This window comes from Bos grunniens, chromosome 15, assembly GCF_055505025.1.
Source record: "Bos grunniens cultivar Pamir isolate PY7600 chromosome 15, Bosgru_T2T1.0, whole genome shotgun sequence".
NCBI lineage: Eukaryota > Metazoa > Chordata > Mammalia > Artiodactyla > Bovidae > Bos > Bos grunniens.
The window spans coordinates 37,930,818-37,957,239 of NC_141179.1; the positions used below are offsets into that span (position 1 = coordinate 37,930,818).

At 49.2% G+C, this 26,422-nt stretch overlaps 1 protein-coding gene and 1 long non-coding RNA gene across 4 annotated transcripts in view; one reads left to right on the forward strand and one right to left on the reverse strand.

The window, feature by feature from the left end:
- Positions 1–26,422, reverse strand: part of INSC (INSC spindle orientation adaptor protein) — a 138,191-nt gene that overhangs the window by 30,307 nt on the left and 81,462 nt on the right. For 2 of the 3 annotated variants that reach the window (XR_015141522.1, XM_086338369.1), the window contains exons 6-8: positions 25,897–26,010; positions 19,703–19,828; positions 773–944 (exon numbers count right to left, since the gene is read on the reverse strand). Coding sequence is in view for 1 of the 3 variants with exons in the window: in XM_086338369.1 (XP_086194495.1) it covers positions 773–944; positions 19,703–19,828; positions 25,897–26,010 (412 nt within the window). In the remaining 2 variants the exon portion in view is untranslated. Of the gene's footprint in view, positions 1–772; positions 1,134–19,702; positions 19,829–25,896; positions 26,011–26,422 lie in introns of all 3 variants that reach the window. The other variant, XR_015141523.1, reaches the window with a different exon arrangement.
- Positions 5,641–13,857, forward strand: LOC147357684 (uncharacterized). Its single transcript, XR_015141524.1, has 3 exons — positions 5,641–5,777; positions 5,879–6,091; positions 13,390–13,857. It is a non-coding gene; the product is annotated as an uncharacterized LOC147357684 (long non-coding RNA).

Genomic DNA, 26,422 nt, shown 5'->3' on the forward strand with positions numbered 1-26,422 from the left:
AGACAAAAATCCAAGCCCAAGTGCCCTGACACCAACCCTACATTATCTGATGAAATCAATGTTCATTGTTTCAATAAGATACAGATATAGAGACAGTGACAGAGAGAGGGATTGAAATAGAAATACAGAACGGCTGAGGTCTGCAAAACAAATTTCCTGAGGACTGCTCTCCAGGTGAGTTCTTCTACTTCCTGCAGTTTGGCAGAAAGAGTATATTCTGGATATCAGGCTCTGATTCTCCTGCCAGGAACACACACATCTGAATAGGGGACTCTAGAAGAGTCAAAGCTCTCAGGGTCCCAGGGGGCGAGGCCAGGCTGGGGTTGCAGGCAGCAGGTGTGGGGAATGGCTGCTCTCTGAGAAGCCACTTGTCGCCAGACATTGCTGCCACATTCCCCGGGTACCACAGATAGGAGATTTCGGGAACAAAGCCCATCAGTCTCTCTGGCCAAGGATCTGAACCTCAACATTGGAGTCCCCACGCTTCCCTGGGGCGTGTCTTGGTCTCCACCCAGAAAGGCCAATTAATCCTAGCCTGAACTCAAGTCAATGCTTGTAGTTTCTCAGAGGGCTGCAAGCATTCTAATAGAAGACTTGACAACAAAGCTCTTCCAAGTCTGACTCTGATCCTTAACCGCTGGGATTTGGCACATGTGATCTCTGTGGAGGAGTTGTGTGGGGTGTAGTGAGGGGGCCCAGGGAGCCTTTTCTGAAGACAACCGTGACAAGGCCCCCCTCACCCAACGGCACCCCCGCACCCCAGATGACTCACTAACGAGAGCTGTCACAATCTCCTCCATGCTCTCCAGAAAGCTGCTGAGGTGCTGGGTGAAGGGCAGGTGTGGGGAGGTGACCTGGGCCACCACGGCCGCAGCCTCGGCCCGCGTGGCTTCTGAGTGGCTGTCGTCGGTCAAAATGTCAGCCAAGCACAGAACACCATCCACCTGCGAGCAGAGAGACAGCACATGCTCATGACAATAATGAAACAGACTCACATCCCAGACTGGATCCCCAGGGACTCTAGGGGCTTATCCTTTGGCTCCAGAGAGATCAGTGACTTCCCATGGGCTTCTTAGATAGCAGGCATCAGCAGGTGTCCAGGGGCTAGGCCAGGGCATCCACCACAGCGAACTCTAGTAGAAAGAACAGTCCCTTAGGAATCTCACACCCCTAAGCGCCCCTCCTCACTCCCTCCTGCTCGGTCACTCAGCCTCTCTGAGACTCTGTTTCCTCACCCACCAACAAGGTGTGAGGAGTTAAAGAGATGAAGCAGGAGATGCTGGAGCCAGAAGTGATGCTTGACAAATGTTGGCTCCCTCCTCCCCTCCTTAGGTCAGCAGCAGGCTGAGCTCAGCATCCTTTTTCCCCATCCTGTCCTCCACCGCCTTCCCCTACAGAGGCCTTGCTCTCTCTGCCCCACCAGAGAGAAGCAAACCTGGGCACAGGGGACCTGAATGCCAGAGAAAGATGTCAACCCCCCGAGTTCTGCTCCAGTCGGACCTGCTCTTGGTACTGTAACTTCTTGAGAGCTTAATATATGCCCGCTACCACTGTGCAAGTGTTATTACACCATTAATCCTCATAACCGCCTCCCGAGGTCAGTGCTATACACAGTGCATACGTTATTATACCATTCATCCTTTTAATAACCTTCTAAGGTCAGTGTTATCATTATCTTCGATTTAAAGATGAAGAAACTGAGACACACAAAGGTTCTTTGACTTACCCCAGATCACAGACTTTAAAACCAGTTGCTTTGGGATTTGAACCAAAACGGCTTGGTCTCAAAGCCCATGGTTTTGAAGAGGTGTCATGCTGCCTTCTGAGAAGTGACACCTGAGCTCAGCCTGCCAGCAAGATGAGACTTGTTCAGAGAAAGAGAGGCAGTAACTTGCCAAGGTCAGCTCAGCAGTCCTCCTCAGATGACGCAGGACACCCACCTGCCTGGGGACCCTGCCATCAAGGGCCAGGGAGACCTACCCTTGTTCGGGCTCAGGGCAGGGACAGAGGCAGGGTGAGGTGAGGTGAGGCGAGGAGAAGCCTGTGCAGCTGCCCTGGGCCTGGGCTCCTGTCCCCACACCATGACTTCCTGCCACTCAGCTTCAGCCACGCTCCAGGGGCTGCGTTTAGTCTGACTAATTACCCAGTCATGTTCTAGGCCTCCCTTAAATGCTCTTGGGAGCCCTAAGGGCCATTAGCAGTGAAAGCCTTTGGCAATCTCAGACTCAAAAGAGACAAATGTGGAAACAGGAGCCTGGGGAACCGTCCGCAATAACTCACCTGGATGTGCTCAATAAAAGAGAGCAAACAGCAGCCAGCAGTCCCCGCAGGACTGGGCTCCTGCCAGGTGTTCGGCTAACAGGCCCTCTGGGAGGGACCTCACCGGGGCCCAGGGAAGAAACGGGGGCTGCTCTGGGCCTAGAAATGGGAAGCTGCCCTCTTACTGCAACCTAAGACACCTCTTAAGCTTATCTGGTTCGTCGCCTCCCCACTTCCAGCACCATCCAAGGCTAGAGAGCAACAGGGTCTCTAGTGAGGGACTCTCTCAGCCAGTCCAACTCCCTAATCTCATCTTGGGTGCACATGGAGTTGCATCCCAGCCCCAGCTGGGAATGCTGGTCAGTCCCAAACTAGATTCAGACCTAATCCCCAGCAGGTTCAGGGAGATGGGCCAATCTGAATACACTAGAGAGGTCAGGGAATGGACGGTCCCCAAGGGCCCACTCACCAGCCCAGACTCCCGCTTGGCAAACCCACTGAGCACAGCCTCCCTGAGCGCATGCCGAGTGCCAGGCTGTGTACTGGAGCAGAGGGGCAAGGGCAAGTGACTCATCCACAAATGACCATTGTACAGCCTGACTTCCGGGGAGATCTCCCAGAAGCCGCTCTGACTTAAGGCCCCTACCCCCAGATCAGAGAGGGAGACCCTCTTCAGAGCTCACATCTAGGCACATCTACTGTCATGACAGCATGTATAACTGGATCCCACAGATTCCTGACCCCTGGAAAGTGACCCTGAATCGTTGAGTGGGTCAATTTCCCAGGCTTCTGGCCCTGATGCCAGTGACTGGCCACATGGCCTCCTGCTAGCAAGCGGCCACCAACCAAAATTGATCTCCATATCCATTACTATCTCAGCAACTTCAGTCCAGCCCAGCTCATCATCAGGAGGCTCTGAAGGGCCCCCACCAATGGGCTGTGGGCTTCCCAGTGTATGAACCAATTCGTACAGTCTCAGAAAACGCACGGCCTCTGGAGTCACACCTAGCTGTTCTGAATCCTGCCTCTATATTTACTAGCTGGAATATTTTTGTACCTACTCTGAGCCTTTAATTTTTTGCTTAGTCATGTCCGACTCTTTGTGACTCTATGGACTGCAACCCACTAGGCTCCTCTGTCTATGGAATTCTCCAGGCGAGAATACTGGAGTAGGTAGCCATTTCCTTCTCCAAGGGGATCAAACCTAGGCTTCCTGCATTGCAGGCAGATTCTTTACCATCTGAGCCACCAGGGAAGTGCTCACTCGCTCACTCTCTCTCTCTTTATATATATATATATATATATATATATATATATATATATATATGTATATATATATAATGGATAAACCCCAAAGGGTGCTGAAATCTGCATTACCTAAGAGATGCATATGCAGTGGCCGCCACACGGTGGCACCCTCATTCCACCTTAGCCCCATCCAGTGGGTACAGTTGTCTCTCCAAGACTTAGGGCCCTGGTTTCACTTTCCCTACCCTAGCTTAGTCTCCCACCTGGACTTCTCTCCAGGGCTCCCTTCTGCAGGCTCCTCTGAGGTTGTGACCCCGTGGGGAACCTCAGCTCTGCGGATTGGGGCCTACAAGTTTTTTCATTGGCTTGACAACCTTGGATCATGCAGGCCAGAACTAGAATTTTGCGAAGGTCAGTGACTCCTGTATTAATGCCCAACCAGGAACGATAAGATGAACAATTACATTCCTCAGAAGGGAACTGAGAGAAAAAGTACCACCCATGCATCTCTAATGTTCAGCAAACAGTAACTGAGCATTTACATTGTGACCGAAGCTGAACTAGGCAGACTGACACAGAGATCAATTGGAACAAAGAAAGAGACGGAGAAACAGAGATACAGAAACCAAAGAGAAACAGGGGTGGGAGAGGGAGAAGCAGAAAGAGAGAGGTCATACACTTAAAAGGATTTGGGAACGTGACTGGTGCAAAGCCCAGCCTCTCCATTCCTCTCTTTTTTGGCCTTTAGAATTACCTCCCCCTGCTGAGAACTCTCTCCCTCTGGGCCTCTCCTCTTCCTGGGCCTCCAGGATACCCACTTTGGGGCCCATCTCCTCCTAGCTAACTGCTTCTTAACCCCAGATTTTGCCATCAGCCCACTCTGGACCACGTCAGCAACACCTCTCAAACCCAAGTGACCTTAATGACTCAAACCTAGCCCTCCAGCTCTGACCTCCTTTCCCAAGATCCACATACACATTTCCAACCTGCTACTGGGTATCTTTATGTTCAATTCCAAAACTAATTTTCCCAGATATTTCATAGACAATTCAAACGCAGTTCACTTACAGCTGAAGTGTTCCTCTTCCCTGCCTTCACTCCTCACTCCCTCTCAGACCCAGGTAAGAAATCACCTCCTCTGTGAACATGCGCCTTCATCCCCCAGGCAGAAGGTCTCTGTCCTCCACACACTCTGGTCTGCCCACAACTAGAGTACTTACCATGCTGGCGCGTGTGTGCTAAGTTGCTTCAGTCGTGTCTAACTCTTTGTGACCCTTTGGACTATAGCCTGCCAAGCTCCTCTGTCCATGGGATGCTCTAAGCAAGAATACTGGAGTGGGTTGCCATTTCCTTCTCCAGGGGATCTTTTTGACCCAGAGATCAAACCTGCATCTCCCATGTCTCCTCATTGGCAGGCGGATTCTTTACCGCTGAGCCACCTGGGAAGCCCCATCATGTTGGTAAATGCCTAGTTTACATGCCCATCCCTGTACTAGATCTGAACGGCTTGGAGTAGCTCCTGCACTGAATCTTCTCTGGTGTCTAGTAGGCAGCTGAGGCCTGACAGACAACTTCAGCTGCATGAAGTTTGGGCTGAATGATCAGGAAACAGAGACCCAGGGAGGGGAAGAGACTGCTCAGACCACGAAGCAGGGTGATGCCACGGCCGAGACTCCCATCCTGGTTCCCCCTCTCCTGGCCCTGTGGCCCAGCTGTGGGGCCTTTGACATGGGCAGGAAAGGAAGAGGCTGGCAAGAGGGTCAGCTCAGCAGGGGCTGCTCAACTCAGCTCCTGTGGTGGGCCGAGGGGTAGCCCAGCATGAGACCAGCTCCCTCCAACACTGGTCCCATTTCTGGAGAGCCTCCATCCCCAAACACCCACTTCCCATCCTCAGTCGTGAATTTAATGATGCCAAGAGAACAATCTAATCAAAGCACTTTCACAGCCCTAAAGAGATTGCTGCTGGAAGCACTTAGAGGTAATTAGCTTTTACGTAGAGTGGGATGGGCTGGGTCTGGTGACAAGCTTTCCTCATGGGAGGGCATTCAAGTGATGCTGAGGATGGTCTGGCCTGGTCACTACTTGGGTTGGAGGACTGATGCACCCTGAATCTGAACAAAGAGGGAACAGGCAGACTGTGAAAGTCTCCCTGGGAGGTGGGATGTGGAAACCATGCCCTTGAGGGATCCAAGTGTACTGGACACATCACATCCGATTTATGAGCAATGTCCTCCACTGACCTTCGGGAAAGCAGCACCGGTGGCTTTTGGGTGAATATCTAAGGGACAGGGGCCAGGATACAAAGGCCCATCATCTATCACTGGCATTCGCCTGCTACTTTCTAATTCCTTTTTGCATGTTTCATTTTTAGGGGAAGTCAGGACTTGCTTGTTGTAACAGATTAACAGAATCATGTGAAAGCAGCTATAACAGCTGTGGGGTGGAAGGGGAGCATGACCTAAAGACCCCCCGAATTTCCTCCTTCACCTTTCTGGACACAAGAAGCCTGCAGAAAAAAACAAAAGACAAGTGGGAACCACAAAGAACTTGGAATCCTGCTCATTGATGGATCTGCATATCCAAGGTACAGCTAAAGGGAAAATCCAATCACAGTCAGTGAGGGAAGCAGGGTCACATCCGAGGAAGCAAGGCCAAGTGCGGGCCAAGGGACAGGGCAAGGTATTTGGTGGAATAATTGAGCCCACAGGCCAGAAGCAGGATCTGAATGTGGGATATAAACCAGAAGAGGGCAAAGTTCAGGACAAAGTCTACGAACAAAGTAAGGGGTTAGAGGCTTACTTTATAAAATGACATGTTTGTTTTAAGTAGTGGTGGGAGAGCTGGGAGCCCAATAGAAAGTTACAGAAAGTAAAACACACCTTCAGGAGGAGAAAATAACCTTCCTCCCAAATGAACATACCCAGACCCCACTCAACCTCTTTTACTCTTTCAAACAAGACTCTTCGATTAAAAGTCAAGTGCCAAATCAGACAAAAACAAATATGAGTATGAAATAGGGAATGGAACAGTAGATGAAAGGGATTATATAACCAGTTTGGCAGCCAAGTCAGTGATGAAGAAGGAGGTGAATTAGTGAGGTGGAAAGAAATCAAGAATTAAATCACTTAAGAATATAAATAGAAAATAATTTCCCCATCAAGCAAGTGATTTTCCTTAAAGCAGATTGTTGAAAAGATGCTCTGGAGGCATTTGGCAGTGGAAGGAGTGGAGTCTGTGAGGAGGTTTCAAAGGTCACTAAGAAAAAGTTTATTTTCCTTTGGGTGAAGGTTGCTAGGCATGTGGTGATGTGAAAGCAGCAAGTTTTCCACAAAGCACTCCTGGCACAGCTGGAATCTGAACTGTACCAAAGTACTTCTAGATCAGCGGTTATCTGCCTGGTTCTCAGGTGATTAGACTCATATGTGGGATTGTTATAATACTAATGCCTGCACTACACCACCAGAAATTCTGATTTAGCTGGTCTGGGATGGAGTCTTGTCATCAATATTTTTAAGCTTCCTCAAGTGACTCTAGCAGAGATCCTGGGTTCAGCCCACTTTTCTAGAGGTAGTGATGGTGCAGTGGGAGCTGCACAAACCGAGGAGTAAAAAAAGCCTGGGTTCACAACTCAGCTGTGTTAACTGCTGACTTGGTGAAATGAGCAAGTTATTCATCTTCTCTAAGCCTCAGTATTCTAGTCCTTAAAATGATAATGAGGAAAAAGTTAATGAATATCAAAAGCATTCCCCCTAAATCTGTATCAAGACAGAGATAGCTATTATCACCACCGCTACTTAATACTTGACAGTCAGTCAGTTCAGTCGCTCAGTCGTGTCCAACTCTTTGCGACCCCATGAATCGCAGCACGCCAGGCCTCCCTGTCCGTCACCAACTCCTGGAGTTCACTCAAACTCATGTCCATCGAGTCGGTGATGCCATCCAGCCATCTCATCCTCTGTTGTCCATTTCTCCTCCTGCCCCCAATCCCTCCCAGCATCAGGGTCTTTTCCAATGAGTCAACTCTTCACATCAGGTGGCCAAAGTATTGGAGTTTCAGCTTTAGCATCAGTCCTTCCAAAGAAATCCCAGGGCTGATCTCCTTCAGAATGGACTGGTTGGATCTCCTTGCAGTCCAAGGGACTCTCAAGAGTCTTCTCCAACACCACAGTTCAAAAGCATCAATTCTTCGGCGCTCAGCCTTCTTCACAGTCCAACTCTCACATCCATACATGACCACTGGAAAAACCATAGCCTTGACTAGACAGACCTTTGTTGGCAAAGTAATATCTCTGCTCTTCAACATACTATCTAGGTTGGTCATGGCCCTAGGTAATACAAGAGAAAGAAATAAAAAGGTATAATGACTCCAAAAAAGGAAGTGAAACTGTCATAATTTACAGATGACATGATTGTACCCCTGTGGAACAGCTGGTAAGGACTCTGCCTGCCAATGCAAGAGATGCAAGAGACGTGGGTTCAATCCCTGGATTGGGAAGATCCCCTGGAGAAGGGAATGGCAAGTCACTCCAATATTCTCACCAGGGAAATTCCATGGACAGAGAAACCTGGCGGGCTACAGTCCACTGGGTCACAAAAGAGTCAGACATGACTGAGCACTCACTTCTTCTTCAATGTACATAATCCAAATCTGCATAAAATCCCAAAGCATCTACATACCACTAAAATTAATAACAATTCAGCAGGATCATTAGATATAATATTCAAAATTGTATTTTCTATATATCACCAATAATTAGAAAATAAAAATTCAAATAACACACATTAGCATAAAAATATATCTAGAAATAAATCTTAAAAATGTGTAAGACATCAATACTGAAAACTCAAAACATTGCTGAGAGAGAGAGTGGGAAGGTATACTACATTTATTGACTGGAATACCCTATACTGTCTAAGATGTCAAATTTCCCTGAATTTATTTACAAATTTAAAGAAATTTCAATCAAAATCTCTGCAGGTGTCTTTGGAGAAAGTAACAAGCTGATTCTAAATTATATATAGAAAAGCATAAAACTTAGAATTACCAAGAAAGTCTTAAACAAGAACAATATTAGATAATCTATATTACCAAATATGAAAAATTATTTAGATTATAGGGACTCAGCCAAGGCCATACTGGTACAAGGATGGACAAAAAGACTAATTGAACAGAAAATAGTCCAAAAACAGACATACCTGTGTCATTACTTTACCTACAACAAAGGTACCATTTTAATTCAGCGGTGAAAAACATTATCTTTTTGATAAGTGGTGCTGGCTCCATTGGATATCATACAGAAAAACATTGAATCTTGAACATCAAAAAAATGTAATTTAAAATAGACTATTGAACTAAATGTGAAAGGTTAAATAATACAGCTCCTAGAAAAAAATATAAGAGACTCTTTTCATGATTTGAGGGAACATAAACCTTTTTTAAATGGAGACAAGAAACACTAACTATAAAAGAAAAGATCAATACATTGGGCTTTATCAAAGTTAATTTCTATCCATCTGAAGACACCATTAAGAAAATGAAAATGCAAACCACGGACTGAGAATATGTATTCTTAATACACATATCTGACAAAGAGTTTTATGTAGAATACATATATTTAAGCTTATAAATCAATAAGAAAAAGGCAATTCATTTTTTTTAATGGGCAAAAGTCTCAAACAGACATATCACAGAAAATAACCAAATGGTCAGTGAGTGCTCAGTCGCTTCAGTCATGTCTAACAATCTGCAACCCCATGAACTGTAGCCTGCCACGCTCCTCTGTCCATGGAATTCTCCAGGTAAGAATACTGGAGTGGGTTGCCATTTCCTTCTCCAGGGGATCTTCCCAACCCAGGGATTGAACCTGAGACTCCTGCAGCTCCTGCACCACAGGTGGATTCTTTACCAGTAAGCCACCATGGAAGCCCTTGGTTTTGCATGTATGTGTATATATATGTTATTATATATATTAATGTGTATAACATATAATATACACAAGTTCAATTTTTTGCAATAATCACAAATACTGAAACCCATGGTTTGTTCTGCTTATATAGTGCTCTACTTCCATTGAAACAAAATTGTTAATCACACTTCAAAGGAAAATTTAACCCATAGAGGTACATGTCATGGCACATACCAATTAAAGGAAGCATTTATTCAAATTCCTTCCTGTCCAAAGGACAGGAAACAGTTTAAGATAATTTAGTAAAAACCAAAAGTTGGGGAATTCCCTGGCAGTCCAGTGGTTAAGACTCCAGGCTTTTACCACCTGGAGCGAGGGTTCAAACCCTTGTCAGGGAACTAAGATGCCACAAAATCATAAGCCGCACGATGCAGCCAAAGAAACGACAACAAAAAACTCCTGCTCCCTCAGCCCCTAAAATAATTCTGTTTTTCCAATGATAGGTCAATGACCTAAATAATAATGGTATAGAATAGAGTAATGAAAATGATCTCCTCTTAGTATGCTAGATATGCAAACTGGCAGATATAATTGGCCCAACAAAAGTTGGAAGCTTGCATTAATAACAGACAGAAGGCATTGTCAACGAATTTTATGAACATGTAAGTTGAAACACAGGATCGGTGGACCTTTTGAGAGCTGCCATCTGAAGACACTACCCTTTTGGGGTTGAAGAGCTGCATTAAATGCTTGAAATGATATGGGAAAACAGCTCAAAAGTATTAGTTGTCAGTGAGATGAAAATTAAAACCACCATGAGAGATCACTATATGCCCAAGCAGGCCAGGAGCAGGGCACTGCATGTCCAGTCACCACAAGGCTTCAGATTAATAACTTGTTTGTTTTTTTTTTTGGCTGCACCACGCAGTACATGGGATCTTAGTTCCCCAGCCAGGATCAAACCCACACCCTCTGCAGTGGAAGTGCAGAATCTTAACCACTGGAATTCCCAAACTAATTATTTGTACTTTTAAAGTAGCCCAAGGGAGAATGAAACACTCCTTTGGAAACTGTGTGTTCATTATCTGTGTGGGTCTTCCCGTCGCTCCTTCCTCTCTTATCCTGTGTCTCCTCCTCTTTCCCATTACTCCTCCCTCTCCTTTACTCCTCCCTCTCCTTGTCTCTGTCTCTGTGTGTGACTGGAGTACCCACCACCTGCCACCAGGTGGATCCTGTGCCATTGGTGCCAGGCTGTTCCCAGCAAATGGGTCCTCCCATGTCAAATTCTGCCCCCAAACCTCCACACTCTACCTTCCCTGTCTCCTCACTGTCTCTGCTGCAGCAGCTTCCTTCCCCTGCTGGCCTCTGAACTGGCACTGGCCCCGCTCCAGAAGCCCAGGGGAAGCCGTGATGGTACAGGCCCCACCTCTGTACCCCGTCCGGGGTCCTGAGCAGCCCTCGCTTCGCTGTGGCACCCCTTCTCCCTGACACAAGCATCATGTTTACATCTGACTTCTTATGGGCAGATTCCCTGCTCGCACTAGATTACTTGGGGGTACAGCCAGGAAATGCACTTTACTGATGTTTTACCCTGCCGAGCTTACTGCCCCTCACCCACCATACATACACACACACACACACACACACACACACACACACACACAAGCACAGGTCTCCATCTATGGACTCACAGGGAGAGGTGTCCAGTTCTCTTCTGACAACACACTGTGTGCAGGGAAGAGGCCCCAGAACCCCAGCCCAGCCAGCTCAACACCTTCTAAGTTGTGTTCACACGTTCATCTTCCAAGATCACTTCATCGGGCACAGGATACCAGCAGAACAGATTCTCCACTCAGCGAATGAGAACACCAAGGCTTACGGGGATTAGGAAAGTTCCCTGTGGTTCCCCAGCAAACCAGTAGCAAAGGAAGAGCTGGCCCCAGGCTCTCCGCACTATTGCCAGTCCAGGGACAAGGTCTGTTTGTGGACTCCAGAGCTTGGGCTTAGAGTGACAGGAGGGAGAGAAAGGGAGGGGAGAGGAAGCTGGAACCAACTACTCAGGCCAGATGGTACAAAAAGGGGCTCAGGGCAAATCCCATAGAAAGATTTTCAGCTAGTGCATCCTTGCCGAGGGATCTACAACGTCTTCACTCCCACACCCCACCCCACGCAGGGGCCCGGAACTGCTCACAGGCTGTATCCGCATGAAGTCAGCAGCCAGCCTTCTGGCTGTGGCCCTGCTGCTAACAGTGGGAGCCTGGGATGCAGGAGCTTTGCCTCTCTGAGTCTCTGTCCTGCCATTAGCAATGGAAGGATGCACCAGAACTCTTCCAACTGTATTTATTCATCCATACAGCAAAAATGATTCATCTGTGTGTGCAAGCCACTTCCCTGATGGGCCAAGGAGTAGGCGAGACAGCGTCTGCTGGTGGGGAAGCTTAGACAGTGCTCTGAGGTCAGGGGTATAGGTCACGCTCTCAGGGACGCACCAAGTACAATGTGAGCTCCAAGAGGGAGAGGGCTGCCAGGAAGGCCATTCAGAGATGGGCATCGACCGACATGGGCAAGTACCGCTGAGCCACTCCACTGGGATGGCCTCACCTAGGCAGGTGCTGCAGGCAAGGAAGCCCTGAGAATGGTTAGTGGAAGAATTTGATAAGAAGGGGAAAACAGCTTGCACTTATGGTATGTTGACTCGTTTGGCTCTCACTGTCTGCAAGGCAGGGATTATCACTGCGCTTTACGTGTGATGGCACAGGGCTGGAGCAGGGCAAAGTCAACTCATAGTGAGTGGGCGGAAAGCCAGACATCAACCCGGGTCTGTGTGTCAGAGGGGCAATGTGCGGACCGTGGCTTGCTCAGAGGGCACCTTTACTGGGCTGGGGGTGGGGTGCGGGGGCAGGGGTGGATTTTGTGTAGTGAGAACTGGGGGTTTAGGAAGGGTTCTGCTCCAGGAGGGCACAGGACAAGTGCTGTGGAAGACTGCAAGTTGGAGACATGTTAGATCACAAGAGGGCATCCCTGGTGGTTCAGACGTAAAGAATCTGCCTGCAATTCAGAAGACCTGGGTTTGATCCCTGGACCAGGAAGATCTCCTGGAGAAGGGAATGGCTACCCACTTTAGTATTGTTGCCTGGAGGATACCATGGACAGAGGAGCCTAGCCGTCCACAGCCTTGCAAAGAGTCAGATACAACTGAGCAACTAACACTAGATTACAAGATGTATCTCCAAACTCTCCCGGGAGGAAGCCACTTTAGTAAAAAGAAGACTCTGTTACCTTGAATTTGCAAACCAGGCCACATTCAGGACACATCGTGGCCCTGACTATTGGTTCAGACCAGTTTTGACAAGTAGAGAAGACAGCACAAGTCCGCACGTCAGAGGCAGCTGCTGCTTTTGTCCACCAGGTGGCGCTGTTGCACAGCACATGGGAACCAGCCGAGGCCCGGCTGAGCTGAGCCCTCCCCGGCTGCCACATGCAGGACTGAGGCTGCCTTCTTCAAACTCAGGTTTGGAGTGCGGTGCAGACCCGGGGCCAGCAGGGCCTTCTTCTGTCTGGACAATACTGGCCCCTACATAATCTCTGAGTGAATCTCAAAGACAGGGGGAGCAGGGCAGAGTGCCTAATTCTATCCCGTCTCCACATCCTGGGGCCTTCCCTGATGGCTGCCTGCAGTGCAGGAAACCCGGGTTCAGTCCCTAGTTTGGGAAAATTCCCTGGAGAAAGAAATGGCAACCCACTCCAGTATTCTTGCCTGGAAAATTCCATGGACGGAGGAGCCTGGCAAGCTACAGTCCATGGGGTCGCAAAGAGTCAGACACAACACTGCCCCTGCCAGTGTCTTTATGCCTTGTAGCCTCAACTTTCCCTTCTGTAAAATGGGCATAACCATCTCTGTGTGCCTTCCTTGTAAAATGACTGTTTGGATCAAATGAGCAAAAGGATGAGAAAAACTGGTTGTTTTCTTTTACAGATGTGACTTATTTCTGACCATCGGGAGCCCTACAAGAAGCAGGCAGTGGAAAGAAACTCCTGTAAGACGGCAGCTGGAGAGACAGAGCCTCCCCACCCAGTTCCCTCCTGCCCACGGTTTCTGGGTCCAGGCCTCCCTGTCTCCAGCCTGGCCCTTCAGATGTCAGGGCAACTCAATCCCAAGAAGCTGCCCCAGGAAATGGGATGAGGGAGCTGCATGGAGACAGGCAGCAGTGTCCCCATCCCTCATTACTGATGGATCTCTTCTTAGACTTGAAGTTGAGCCCTCCTTCCCTCCCCGCTGTTCATCTTTAATTTCTCCATCGATTTTCATTAAACTCTCTTCTTGGCTCCAACACAGGATGAACTCCTTATTTGAAAAAATGAAATAAGAGGGAGGGGGGAATAAAAGAAATCTCTTTCGAAAGTAAGATTGTCTCTGGTATCACGGCTGGAAGAGGGAATTACCAGAACTCTCTCGGAGGTTGTCCCGGGCCATTTGAGCATTAGGCTTGGACAGACCCCTATGGCCCTAGACTCTAGGTTCCGGCCCCACAGCCCCAGCCCCTCACCTGGACCCCAGGCCCCAGTCTGGCTCTAGTCCCCACCCACCTCCAACCCCATCCTGGCCCCTAGCCCTGTCCAACCCTGGCCTCTGCACCAGCAGTGCCCTGACCATCTCATGAGCCAATCAGAGCACTGGAAGTCTGCCAGGGTCACTGTCAAACCCCAGGACTCAGGATTTCTGGTCGTGTTACAGGGTTTCCCCAGACTAACCCCAAAAGGTGAAGACAAACAGGCCAGGAAAGAAGGAAGGGACACAGACAAAGGCGAGTTCTGCCTCCACACAGGCCCCACCCACACTGCTGCATCACCTCACCATGGCAACCCCATAAAGAGGAAACGGAGGTTCAGAGAGGAATCACTTGCTCTCTAGCCCCCTTGCAGCTTCCCCACAGACTGGCAGTCCTCCCCTTGGTGATGCCAGTCCACCGTCCCAGCTCTAGTCCTCCCCAGTGCTGCCCTGACCAGTCCAGGTGGGCTGGGTCACCTGATGATCAGATGGAGCTGGGTCCATCTGTTCTCACCGGGTTGTGTGGGTCTGGGGTCCTCACTCTCTCTTTGGGCCTCATTTTCTTTATCCCATCTTCTCCAAAGTGAGTCCCAGAAAACGCTGCCTTCTCTTCTGGGCTTCCCCAATTCACTGAGCTCCTAAAAGACTCAGAGCCCCACTGGCCTAGCTGTGGACTCCCTCTGCCGAGGCCGCGTTCCCCTGGCCTGCCTGGGGGCTCCGCCTCGGTCCTCTGGCCAGCTCCACTGCCTCCTGCCGCTGCCATCACCAGCTCCCTGGGCACAGGTGAGGCCACTGGCCTGTGGCTTCTGACAGCCATGGGGCCGCCCCGTGGCCATCCCAGGTGGGAGGCAGGGAACACAGTTGCTTGTCTCTTCCTCCCAGAGCCCAGCACAGGGACTGGGGAGTGAGGGGTGACCGTCTGCTGAGGGCACACGGGAGGGAAGACAGACTTCCTGAAACCCGCTGCCCCAGGGGGAACAGGAGGAACCAGACCTCTGGAAAGAAAGAAGAGAGGCTTGGAAGACCCTTCAGACACCTCTGGAGAGGACTTTGCTCTGTCTTGACATCTTTCAGCTCCATACCCGCTCAGGAATTTCCATGCCTGCCCCCTTTTCCAGACCAATACCCAGAGCCTGGCTCCCTGGGAGCCACTGCCCTGAGGGCCAGCTCTTCCCAGGGTCACAGAAAGTAAAGAACTGGGCTTTGGAAACCAGCCAGGCTTTGAATCAAAACTCCACATTCATGAGCTGAGTCTCAGTTTCCTCCCCTGTAAAGTGGAAAGGTTGTGGGGACTCGTGTTCCACACTTCCGCTCACAGTGCACAGGGCAGCATCTTTGGCCATGCTAGCCCTTCCTGCTGACAGGCCAGCCTTCCCTTCTCCACCAGACCATCATTTCCCTGAGGCCACTGATGTCCAAAACCCCAGAAACTGGAATTACCTGTACCATAATCATAACAGCTACCATTTATTCAGTGCCTAGTGGGAGCCAGGAACCACACTGCTGTGCATCTATCCATCTCTGACGGCCCTGGGAGGTAGATTTCATCGTGCACATTGATGGATGAAGACACTGCACCTCTGAGAAGTAAAGTAACTTGCCCAGGGAAATGTGTCCAAGTTCATAGGTAGACAAGCCTGGATTTGCATCCAGAAGAGCCTGACTCTCAGAGACCACAGTTTCCCCAGCACACTGGACAGTTCACAACAAACTCGATGACAGAATGAGTTAGTAGCAGGATGAGATGGTGATGGACTGAATGGGCGAGCAAGGAAGCAAGCGGCTTGAAAGTAAGTGAACGGCTGGATGACAGAGAAAGAAGAAGCAGGTGACTAAGTGAATCTATGGCCATGTGAATGCCTCAAGCCCGACGGAGCTCTAGCATCACACAGCAGGGCTGAGGATGGATGGGGCGTCTGGTGACCCAATAGACTCACACTCTGCCGGGGTCTGTGCGTGACTTAATGAACCGCTCCAAGGTTGGCGGGAAGGGGAGGGGGTGGGTAGCTGCAGACAAAGATGGATTTCACCAAATTTAGCGCGTTTCTTGTGGCAATTAATTACAGGAGCCTCAGGGAGGAGGTGAGGCCAGTAAATCAGGGGAGGCTGAGGCTGTGACATTATCTGAGGAAGGCGTGAGCTGTGCCTAGTGAGTGGGCAGTGGGTGAGAGCCCCCGGGCACCTGCTCTCCACTTATGCCTCCACCCAGCCTGTCGTGCTAGGGCTTCTGCGATCCAGCCCATCCCCAGACTTCTTCACCTTCCACCCTAAACACAGACAGTGGCGACCTCACCGGAGCGTCTGAGGCCAGCACTTGGCACCCAGATCACAGAGTGTGAGAGGGACCTGGGGGAGGGGCAGGTGACCCAGGACCCCCGGGTGTCTCTAGAACTTCTCACAACTTTGGAAACAGTGTGATATGGAGGAAAAGAGCATGGACTTTGACCTCACACACTGGAGCTGAATCCTGGGTGGGCACGATGGTTCGCAACCCAGCTGGCTCCAGCTCATCAGTGCATGTTCAGTTGCTCAGTCATGTCCAACTCTTTGTGATCCTGGATCAAATGAGGCCGTCGATTAGCTGTGTGCCCTTGAGCAAGTTGCTTCACTTCTCTGAGTCTTCCTTCCTTCTATAGATGACATGGATGATAATAGCACTGATAGGTTAATGATTAAGTGACACCATGAAAGGAGTGGTCTAGCCAAGTGCTTGCACAAACCAAGCACTCAATAAATGTTAATTATTGTCTTTTTCTGGAGAAGAAAATGGTACCCTTGCCTGGAAAATCCCATGGACGAAGGATTCTGGTAGGCTACAGTCCATGGAGTTGCAGAGTTGGACACGACTGAGCAACTTCATTTTCACTTTCATTGTCTTTTTAGCCACGGCCATGATGTCCTTATCACCTGATAGATTAGGGGTGGATAAACATTTTCTGTAGAGGGCCATGTGGTAAATATTTTTGACTGCATGTTCTCTTGCAATTATCCAACTATGCTGTTGTAGAGAAACCAGACATTTACAACACCTAAATGAAGGAGCCTGGCGGTGTTCCATTAAAACTTTATGGATCAAAAATTTGAACTTCACATAATTTTCACGTGACATAAAATGTTATTCCTCTCATATTTTTATAATCATTTAAAAATGACTTAACTCATGGGCTGTACATGCCAAAAACAACGGGCTGACTTCGGCCCACAGGTTGTAACTTGCCACCCCATGAACTAGAACATAAGCTCTAAGAGGACCAGGGTGGTCGTCTGTTTTGTTCACTGCTATACTCCCAACACATAAAACAGTGCCTGGCAAACAGCAGACAGTTGATAGATGTTTGCTGAATGAATGAATTACGAGCTGTGTGATTCTGTGCAGATGTCACTTCATATCTCTGGGCCTCGGTTTCTTTATCTGTGTAATGGGTATGCTTGCACGTTCAAGGTAAGCATCAAATGAAACTAAGCTGTCCATGGAGACACTTGGCAAGCTCTGACTGCAGAGCTGTAGTTGCTGTTTCTGACCGCAAGGGGGCTCCTTTCTGACAAGTCTCCGTCCTGCCCACTGCCTGGCACCGCATTGTTTCACAAGTATCTGTGTATGGAAACGAATCTGACCTGGAGGAGGAGAAAGCCCAGAGAGGGTGACTTTCTCCTGTGCCAGTTAGGGGAGGGAGAAGATTAGGACACTGGCCAGAAACAGCAAGGCGGTCTGGGTTTAGCTAAAGGAATTTTTTTGGGGGGTGTTCTCAGAGTATCTATTAAACCCGTGAGGCAATGATACTGACTGAGCATTAGGCAAGCAGACAGGATCCAAATCCTAGCTCCAAACTTACTCCGTGATTTTAGGTGAGTCACTTACACTGGCTGAGACAGTTCCTTTTCTTTAAGATGAAGATAGGAAGAGCGCTCACCTCGGGACGTCCTGGGGCCTTAATGAAGGGCTGCATGTAAGGGGCTAGGTCAGCTCTGGCTGCTGAGTAACCCCTCCAGCACTGGGCACTCTCCTCAACCTTTTGCTTGGTGGGTTGGGGTCTGACTCCCAGGCCAGCGGCCCACCTGGCCTGGGAAAGACACATTTTCGCCTTCTGGCTTGGGACCCTCACAGGAAGGTGGAAGGAAAAACTGCCCCCAGCCTTCCTGGCTGCACAGGCTTTCACTCTAAACAAAAAAGTTCTGCTGTTTTGCTTTCCCGGATTGAAGTTTTCCCACTGCTCTGCAAACTCATAAGCCAAGAAATCCACTGCTTTTGGAGGACTGGTGAGTCCAGTCCCTTCTGCTTTCTTCCCTTCTTCTTTCTGCCAGCCAGCGTGAAAGAAGACAAGAAATAAACCCATTTGGCCATTTTCCACTCTCTAAGGAGGGAGATTTTACTGGAGAAGAGAGGATTATTCCCTGCATGAAGCTGGATGTGCTCAGTGCGTTTACTTCATGGAGTCTGTCTGTCTAGCCACTGCCTCGTCTCCTTTTTGCCACCTAAGCAAGCGCACACACAAAGGCTTCTGAACCCATGGGAAGGAAACACTCTGTCCAGAGGGCTGGCCTTCGCTCCTTCACCACTTTGCTGTGTGACCCCAGACAAATGACTTGCCCATTCTGAGTCACAGCCTTCTCATCTGTGAAATGAGTAGATTGCCCATGAACACTCCATCTTCAGCTAAAAGCACCTCAGAGCCCATGACCCTGTGACTCTGTCCCACAACCTGAGCAGATTTGGAAAGAGGCAGGGTAGAATGTAAAACAACCATCCGTCTAGGAGTCCGCACTAAAGTGAAAAGGCTGAGGGGAGGGTGGAGGTTTCCTGGGCAGCCAGGACCAGACTGTGGGGCAAGGATGCAGTGGAAAGGAAGCAGTTTGCTTGCCCCCTCCCCATTTAGACCAAGCTATGAGAACACACTCAAGGTACCTACCCCCAATCCTGCAGACATGGCATCTGTCACCAGGACATACCACGACTTTCTACCTCTCTTCCATAAAAATAATTTCAGCATCTTTCCTTGAAACATGATTGAAAAATCCCCAAGTGTCAGCCGTAGCCTCCCAACCCTCCTGCTAGAATCCCTGAGGAGCTGTCTGCAGGCTCGGGCCCACTCAGGCCAAGTGGGAGAAAGGCTCAGCCCTCCCACCTGGGCGGTGTGGGGGTGGGGAGGGGGTGGCTGAAACCCGTCATGTTGCCCTAGGTTGGCCTGGAGCCAGGTACCTGGGACTGCCATGTCACCCCACCCCTCCAACCCCAGACACCCCAGCAGTGGTGACCCACCACGCCCCTGGACTCAAGCCTTTCCCTTACCCCAAGCCCTCTTGGAGGGAAGCCCACCTGCCTACCCAGGCATCCACGCACACCCTGCTCCTGCCTATCCCGTCCCCTGAGAAATCTCTTCTCTTCATGCCAGGGACCTGCCACGAGAGGAGGACCAACCACCCTCAGCCTCGACGCCCCCTCCCCATCCGACTCGTCTGCCTCCTGCAGTGGTCCACCCCTGGGATCTCCACCCAGGAAGTGCTGAGTGTCCCTCTGGGCCCTGCCTTCTCCAGCTGAGCTCCTCAGTCTCTGCCCCCTTCACATCTTCATCAGCCACAGTCAAGGTCACAGCAGCCCCACCTGAATGATGCTGGGGAAAGGAGGGACTCAGGGGACTTGCTCCAGGAAGAGGTCCAGATGTCCACCAAGAGGTCACTTTCCCCAGCCACCCACCCCCTCGGGGACCTCAGTCCCCATGCAGCCGGCCAGCTGCACTCTTACCTTCTCCAGCTGGTGGACACCCTCCTCCACGCAGCAGATGGAGGCCAGCGTGCGGAGGGCCTGGGGGTAGAGGCACCGGAGAGTGTCCTGCCGGCAGATCTTGAAGAGCGCGACGACCCCACCCTCCTGGCAAGGAAAAGAAAATGTCACGTGACCTCACCTTGTCACCTCTCCCGCGGCTGACTCGAGAATGACTGACACCCCCTCACTCAGCTGGTGCATTTTGGGGTCTGTAGGGCAGCAGAATAGCCACCCCCAAATATACCACTTTAGTCTAAGGATTGTCTTGAGCTGAAGGCAATTAAGAAGCAGATACAAAAAAAAAAAAAAAAGATATCCGTTCTCCCCCTATTTGACTAAAAGCAGGACATAAATTTAAAAAGAGCATTCTCCCTTTCCTCTCTACTGAGAAGGACAAGAGTTAATCACTGGAGACAACTTTAGACCCTTATTAGCCTGGATTCAGCACCAGAAGAAACTCATATAGCAAACTTCAGTCTTTAGCTACTATTGGTTTGCCATATACGTGTCTTCCCACAGTTCGCCACCCCTAAAGACTCAAGGGGGCTTCCTTTGTTGCTCAGATGGTAAAGAATCTGCCTGTAATACAGGAGACCTGGGTTTGATCCCTGGGTTGGGAAGATCCCCTGGAGAAGGAAATGGCACCCCACTCCAGTATTCTTGCCTGGAGAATTCCATGGACAGAGGAGCCTGGTGGGCTACAGTCCTTAGGGTCTCAAAGAGTTGGACAGGACGGAGCAACTAACACTTTCACCTTCAGAGACTCAAGGTTCTCTTCCTTTATCTTATGACATCTCTAAAAATGTATTGTTCCTTTGCTAAGATGCTACAGAAGCCCACGTTGTAACCAACCCTGTGGGTTACTCATCTCTGACAGTTCCCATGGGTAAGTGCAGTGCACACGCTAATAACTTTTTTTTCCTTTGTTAAACTGTCTTTTGTCAGCCTAATCTACAGGGCCCCAGCCAGAGAATCTAGAAAGGTCGTAGGAGCAAAAATCCCCCGCCCCCTCCCCCCGCCCAGCTCCTACACACACACACAGACACACACTCACACGTTCCCAAGCTCCCACACATGCTGCAGTGAAATATCAGCTCCAGAAATAATGTCACCCTTGGAAATCTAAACTGGAGGGGAGGGGCCAGGGGAGGCACCTGTGCTGGGACCAGGGTCAACCCCAGTTATCACTGCTCCAGACGCCTGGCAACCCCCTCCCAGCAGCCGCCTGGGAACAAGCCTGGAGCTGTCAGAAATAAGTTCTAGAAACAAGCCCGAGGCAGATGGAGAGAGCTGAAACCAAGATGCCTCATGCTGGTTCTCACTATGCCAGCGACCACCTGTTACTTCTCAGATCGTCCCCACCACCACGGCAGGAACACAGAAAGGGGCTTTATTTACATCAATACTGAAATTTCTTTCCACTTTGGGGATGGGAAAAATGGAAGTCCAGATGGATGAAATAATCACACCTCCCCCCCTAATCCACATTGGTCCTGTTTTCACTCCTTCACTCCAGTTTGTAAAAGGAAAAAAAAAATAAAACCCTTTAGAACTGATCAGCCCAGCTCTTGAGTGTGAACCTGTATTTTTCTCTTTGTGAGAGCAGTTCGTGGAAACTCCCTTACCTTGTGGCGACTTCCCAGGAGTCTGGGAGGATTTCTGAGAAGAGGCTGGGAGTGAAGCGCTCTTCCTAACTGGACAGGTTAATTCTATAGAAATCACTGAAGCCACCTTGGCTCCCAGAGCAAAGTGAAAGAGCCAACAGATCACAACAGTGACTCACCATGTGCCCAGCAAACTGGTGGCAACCCCACTCTGGACGTCCACGTCCAGAGCAGAGGAAGCTGGCCGCCCCACATCTGGCTTTTCCCTGCTTCCCCCTCTTCCCTTCCCTGCGGGCTGCAGAGGTGCCAGTAGCAGGAAAGAATACATGAACAAGTGGTCTGCACCTGGTCCTGAGGGGCACTTGCCTTTAACTGCACCACTCCTGGCTCTAACTGAGCCCATCACGCTGTTTCCTAAACTGAGAAAGACATTACAGGAAGAAGGAGCTGGGTTCAGCAAAACTGCCATCCCATCAGATTTTTGAGAACTCTCTCAACAAAAACTATACTATGCACCAAGCACTGTCGAGTGTCCTAGGGATGCAGGAAGGAGTAACTGAAAGCATAGTGTGTGAGCAACCAGAAACAGCAACGACTACCGCAGCCCAGCACAGCCCCATCGAAACCAGTCACCCCAGAACTCCCCTTCCCAGTACCCCACAAAGATAAGCTCCGAGCCCTTTGCAGTCTAAGAGTTTGGCAGCTATCACAGCAGGACCAAGACGAAAGTGTCCAGTTCTGGAGGAGTTCAGGATTTCTGATATTTTATAATTAGCTAAGAGTGATCTTCAACTTCTATATTCCTACTTCCTTTTAGGATAGTTTATTTGGTGGGAAAAGGTCATATCTTAGGATGGGTAATTTTGTTCATGAAGCAAAAAATATTAATGGTTTATTATATGCCAGACCCTGGGCTGGGCACTGCCTCAGTCTCTATCAATAACGAGCTCATGGTCTGGCAGACATGTTAAAAGCAGGAAGAAATCTGGGTAGGGATGCACTGAAACGGGGATGGGGTACAGGGTTTAAAAAGCATGGAGCAGAAACTCCTGACACAATCTGGGGAGGGGGCGGGGTGGCTGTAGAAGTGTCAAAGAAAAGCACTCTGATTTTAAAGCCACATCATCATTTCACTAAATGTATGCTCTAGTATGGGCCAAGACACTCACCCCTCTGATTTCTTGCTCCACAGTCCTTTATACCAGCCTACCTACCTTCCCACGGCCCCTGGGACATCTGAAAAGGGTTCCACACAAAGACCTTACTCAGAGAGTCACTGACATAAAATCAAATTACTCTTTAAAGTGAAAAGAAAAAACAAGAATCCTAAGGTCTCCCCAGCCTGCCTTGCTAGCTATTAATGACCTTCCACCAGATGTAAATATCTGTATACATATATGTTTACATAAGCATGCATATTTATACATGTATATATTTATATTTAATCATAGGTAGTATGAATATTCTTTATATATGTACAAAGATAGATAAAGTGATAGATAGTTACTTTTGGAGCAGACCATGAAGAAATGATGCCAAAGCATGAGAGGCTGAGAGCCAGGATCAACGTGGCAGCCTTCCTTTGGCTTGGGAGATGCCAGCTTCAGCATGACTATATCTAAGCCTTTGTATCCATTTGCATTGGATTCTCCTTACATCCTTTCCCAAGCCTGTGAAAAATGGTCTTCTTAGCATTTTTTGCTACTAGGAGAGGAAGAGGGAAATCCCGAACCCAGACTGAGAGGATTCTGGTTCAAATCGTACTTCTGCTGCTGGATATCTTTGGTTTAAAATGGGGTGGGGACAACCGCATGACTCAGCTGTCAGAGGTGAAGCAGGTTGAGGTTGTGAAAGGGCTGAGCATGCAGTGAGGGTGGGCCTGGACCGCCAGGATGGGGTCGGGCCACGGAAGTCACCCTGGTCAGAAGGGTGACTGACAGCCTCATGAAAGGTGTCCCAGAGGCTGGCGTGTGTGGCAGGGAGAAGAGGTAGGAAGTGAGATGGAGTCGTTGCGGGGACCACTCTGGAGCCCCCACCCACCAAGGACTGAAAAGCAGCATTCGGCTTCAAGTGGGACTTGGAGTCGCCTGAGCTTGCAGAATTGCACTGTTGGCTGGAGCTTGTTTAATTTTATAGAGAGCTCTGGGCTCAGAGCCCAGCTGTATAATGGCATGCATTATTCAGACAGGCTCAGGATAAGCTGTCATAAAGCTGGAGGAGGCCACTTGTAGGGTGTGTAGACTAGTGGAGGGGGAATAATAGAGGAGCTGGGCTGGGTGGGGGGAGTAATTTGACAACACACAGGGGAGTCTTCTGGGCTCTGCATTCAGGAAGGGATGGGACTTGCCACCAGCTTCATAAGGAGGACTTGGTTTATTTCCTGGTTGTCAGAGGAACCCTAAGGGATGAGAGGATAGACCTCAAAGAGGTTGCCCAAACCATCTCATGGGCGCAGCTCAGAGGGATGAAGGACCTGAAGACAGACACCCTGGGCCCCCAAGGAGGTGAGTGAGGAAGGCCACTGGGGGGAGCTGCCCCACGTCTGTCACCAGATAGGGCACATTTCCTGAGCATCGAAGGTGAGGATGCTCTGCAGGGCGTACCAGGGACTCCCAGCCCCCATGTCACTGTCAGGACTGGAAACCTAAAGATGATTCTGCTGGAGGCAGAAGATGAGACTCACCACTGAATCTTCTCTCTGCTTCAAACCTCTGTCTACTCACCACCACCGTCCCCCACCCCCCCTCCCACCCCCCAACCAAGGACTGGAGACAGAGGAAGGCTGAGATTAAGTCTCTGGAGTCAGCAGATCTAGTTAAAATCTCATCTGCATTCAGGGCACATAACCCTCTCTCTGAGTCTCTGTCCCCTTATCTTAAAAATGGGAATTATGATTGTAACACATCATTAGATTATCAGGAGGATCAGATGAGATGATAAAGGGAAAGCTAGCACAGTGTTTGACATATGGTAAGGATGCAGGAGATAATGAAGGCTGTAGAGAGGGGAGGAGGGCATGGGAGGACGGGGTTGAGAAGGAGGAGGCAGGCAGGAGGAAAAAGAGAGAGCCTGGCTGCTGAGAGCAAGTTCAGAACAGCAAACAAGAGCATAGCTTCACTACCAAACAGCCAGGTTCAAATTCAGCTTGGTTACTTACTAGCAGAAATTTTTAAAGCTTCCTAGTGATGCTAATATGCATACAGGGTTGAGAACTTCTGAGTCACACTTTGGCCCAAGAAGCTGAAGGGCCAAAGACTGAACCAGAAGTCACCACTGAGGGCTTTAGGATCATGAATTCCAGGTTAGAGAGACTTGGGTTCTAATTCTGACTCCACTCTTTATCAGCTGTATGACCTTGAGTAAGCCTCTCAAGTCATTTCCTCAACCATACATGAGGGAAAACAAGGTAACTACTTATTAGGATGGTCTTATGATTTAAAAGAAATAATGTTTGCAAGGCATTAAGCTCAGTGGAGAGCACACTCAAACGTTTGCTACTGAGGTACCATACAATCCACTTCTCCCCTGAGCAAAGTTGACATTTACCCTGCTCTTCCAGATTTCTATAAAGGCTTAGGGCAGTGATTTCTGAGAGTAGCCATGCCTCAGAAACACCTGAAGAGCTTTTAAATTTTTTTATTAATTTATTTAATTGGAGGATAATTACTTTACAATATTGTGATGGTTTTTGCCATATATCAACATGAATCAGCCACATGTGTATACATGTGTCCCGCCCATCCTGAACCTCCCTCCCACCTCTCTCCCCACCCTAGCCCTCTGGGTTGTCCTAGACAGATTCCTTAAAAACTGGGGATAGAATTGTAGAGTTTTTTAAAATGTGGATTCCTAGGTCTTACCGCAGGACCTTGATAAACCTTGGGTGGGGCAAACCGGCTATTTTCCAAAAACTCCCTGAGGGGTTGTGATGCCCAGTGAGGACTGAGAACCACCAAGCTCAAGCATCTTCTTGTGACTGACATCTGAAGTTTATTAGAGGACATAACTGCTTCCAGTTGGATCATCATTCTATCCCCAAGGGTGATGCCATTTCTCAAGGGAAAGAACGAAAGAAAGAATGGAGGGACGGAGGAAAAGAGGGAGGGGGAGAAAAGGAAAGAAGGAAGAGGGAGGGAGCAAGGAGGTGGAGAAGGAAGGAAGGAAGAAAAGAGGAAAGGAAGAAAGAAAAGGCAAAGATAAAACAAAGACCTTAGTGAGGTCCTAGGGCTACGGATTGCCTACCACTGCTCTAAGCATTTGAGTCTCAAGTTCAGGGGCAAACTGTCCTTGAGTCTAATGAATTACAGCACCCATGGTAACTGAAAAAAAAAAAAACACAGTCTTTCTCAATTTTGTCTTTTCCTCATGCAGTATTTCAGTGACAGCGGGCATTTTTAAGATCCAGCCAAGAACCTAAGTTGGAAGATATGATTGGTTTGGATTTGTTAAGATATGTGAAGATGGGGGAGGAGAGTTGATACTTAGAGCGGAAAACAGCTGTCCCCACCAAACTAGCTTCCTCACACTCTCCCGAGGCCTGTCACCCTGGCCCCCAACCATGAAGCTCACCTTAGCTATGATGCGGCACAAGGGAGCCCCCTCCTGGGTCAGGCTGAACAGGTTCCCTGTGGTGGACTCTGTGGTGTAGATATTGTCCGAAGCATCGATTTTTCTCACCAGTGCCTAAGAAAAGAAAGCGAAGTCTGATGGTTACTCACTCATCTACCCTCTGCGCATCTTCCTTAATGGAATGCCAGTAGGTCCACACTCCTAAGGGCCCCCTGAAATTTGTAATCCTGCCCCTTCTCTACTACCCCACGACAGGGGTGATGAGGTTCTAACTTTTGAAAAGACATGAATCAGGATGAGGTCTGAGCTATGTTTGAGAAACAGCCCCACTGGAGCAGAGACAATCAATGCACTCTGCTTCAGTCAATCAGAAAATCAGCTTTCATCACTGATAGTCTCAGCAAGTACCTTTTTGCTATTCTACTGGCTCCTAACGAGAACAGAAACCATTGGTTAAATAAACCATCAAGTTGCAAATCAATGGGTTGCTACACAGATGACCAAAGAAGCTGCTCAGTTCGAATGT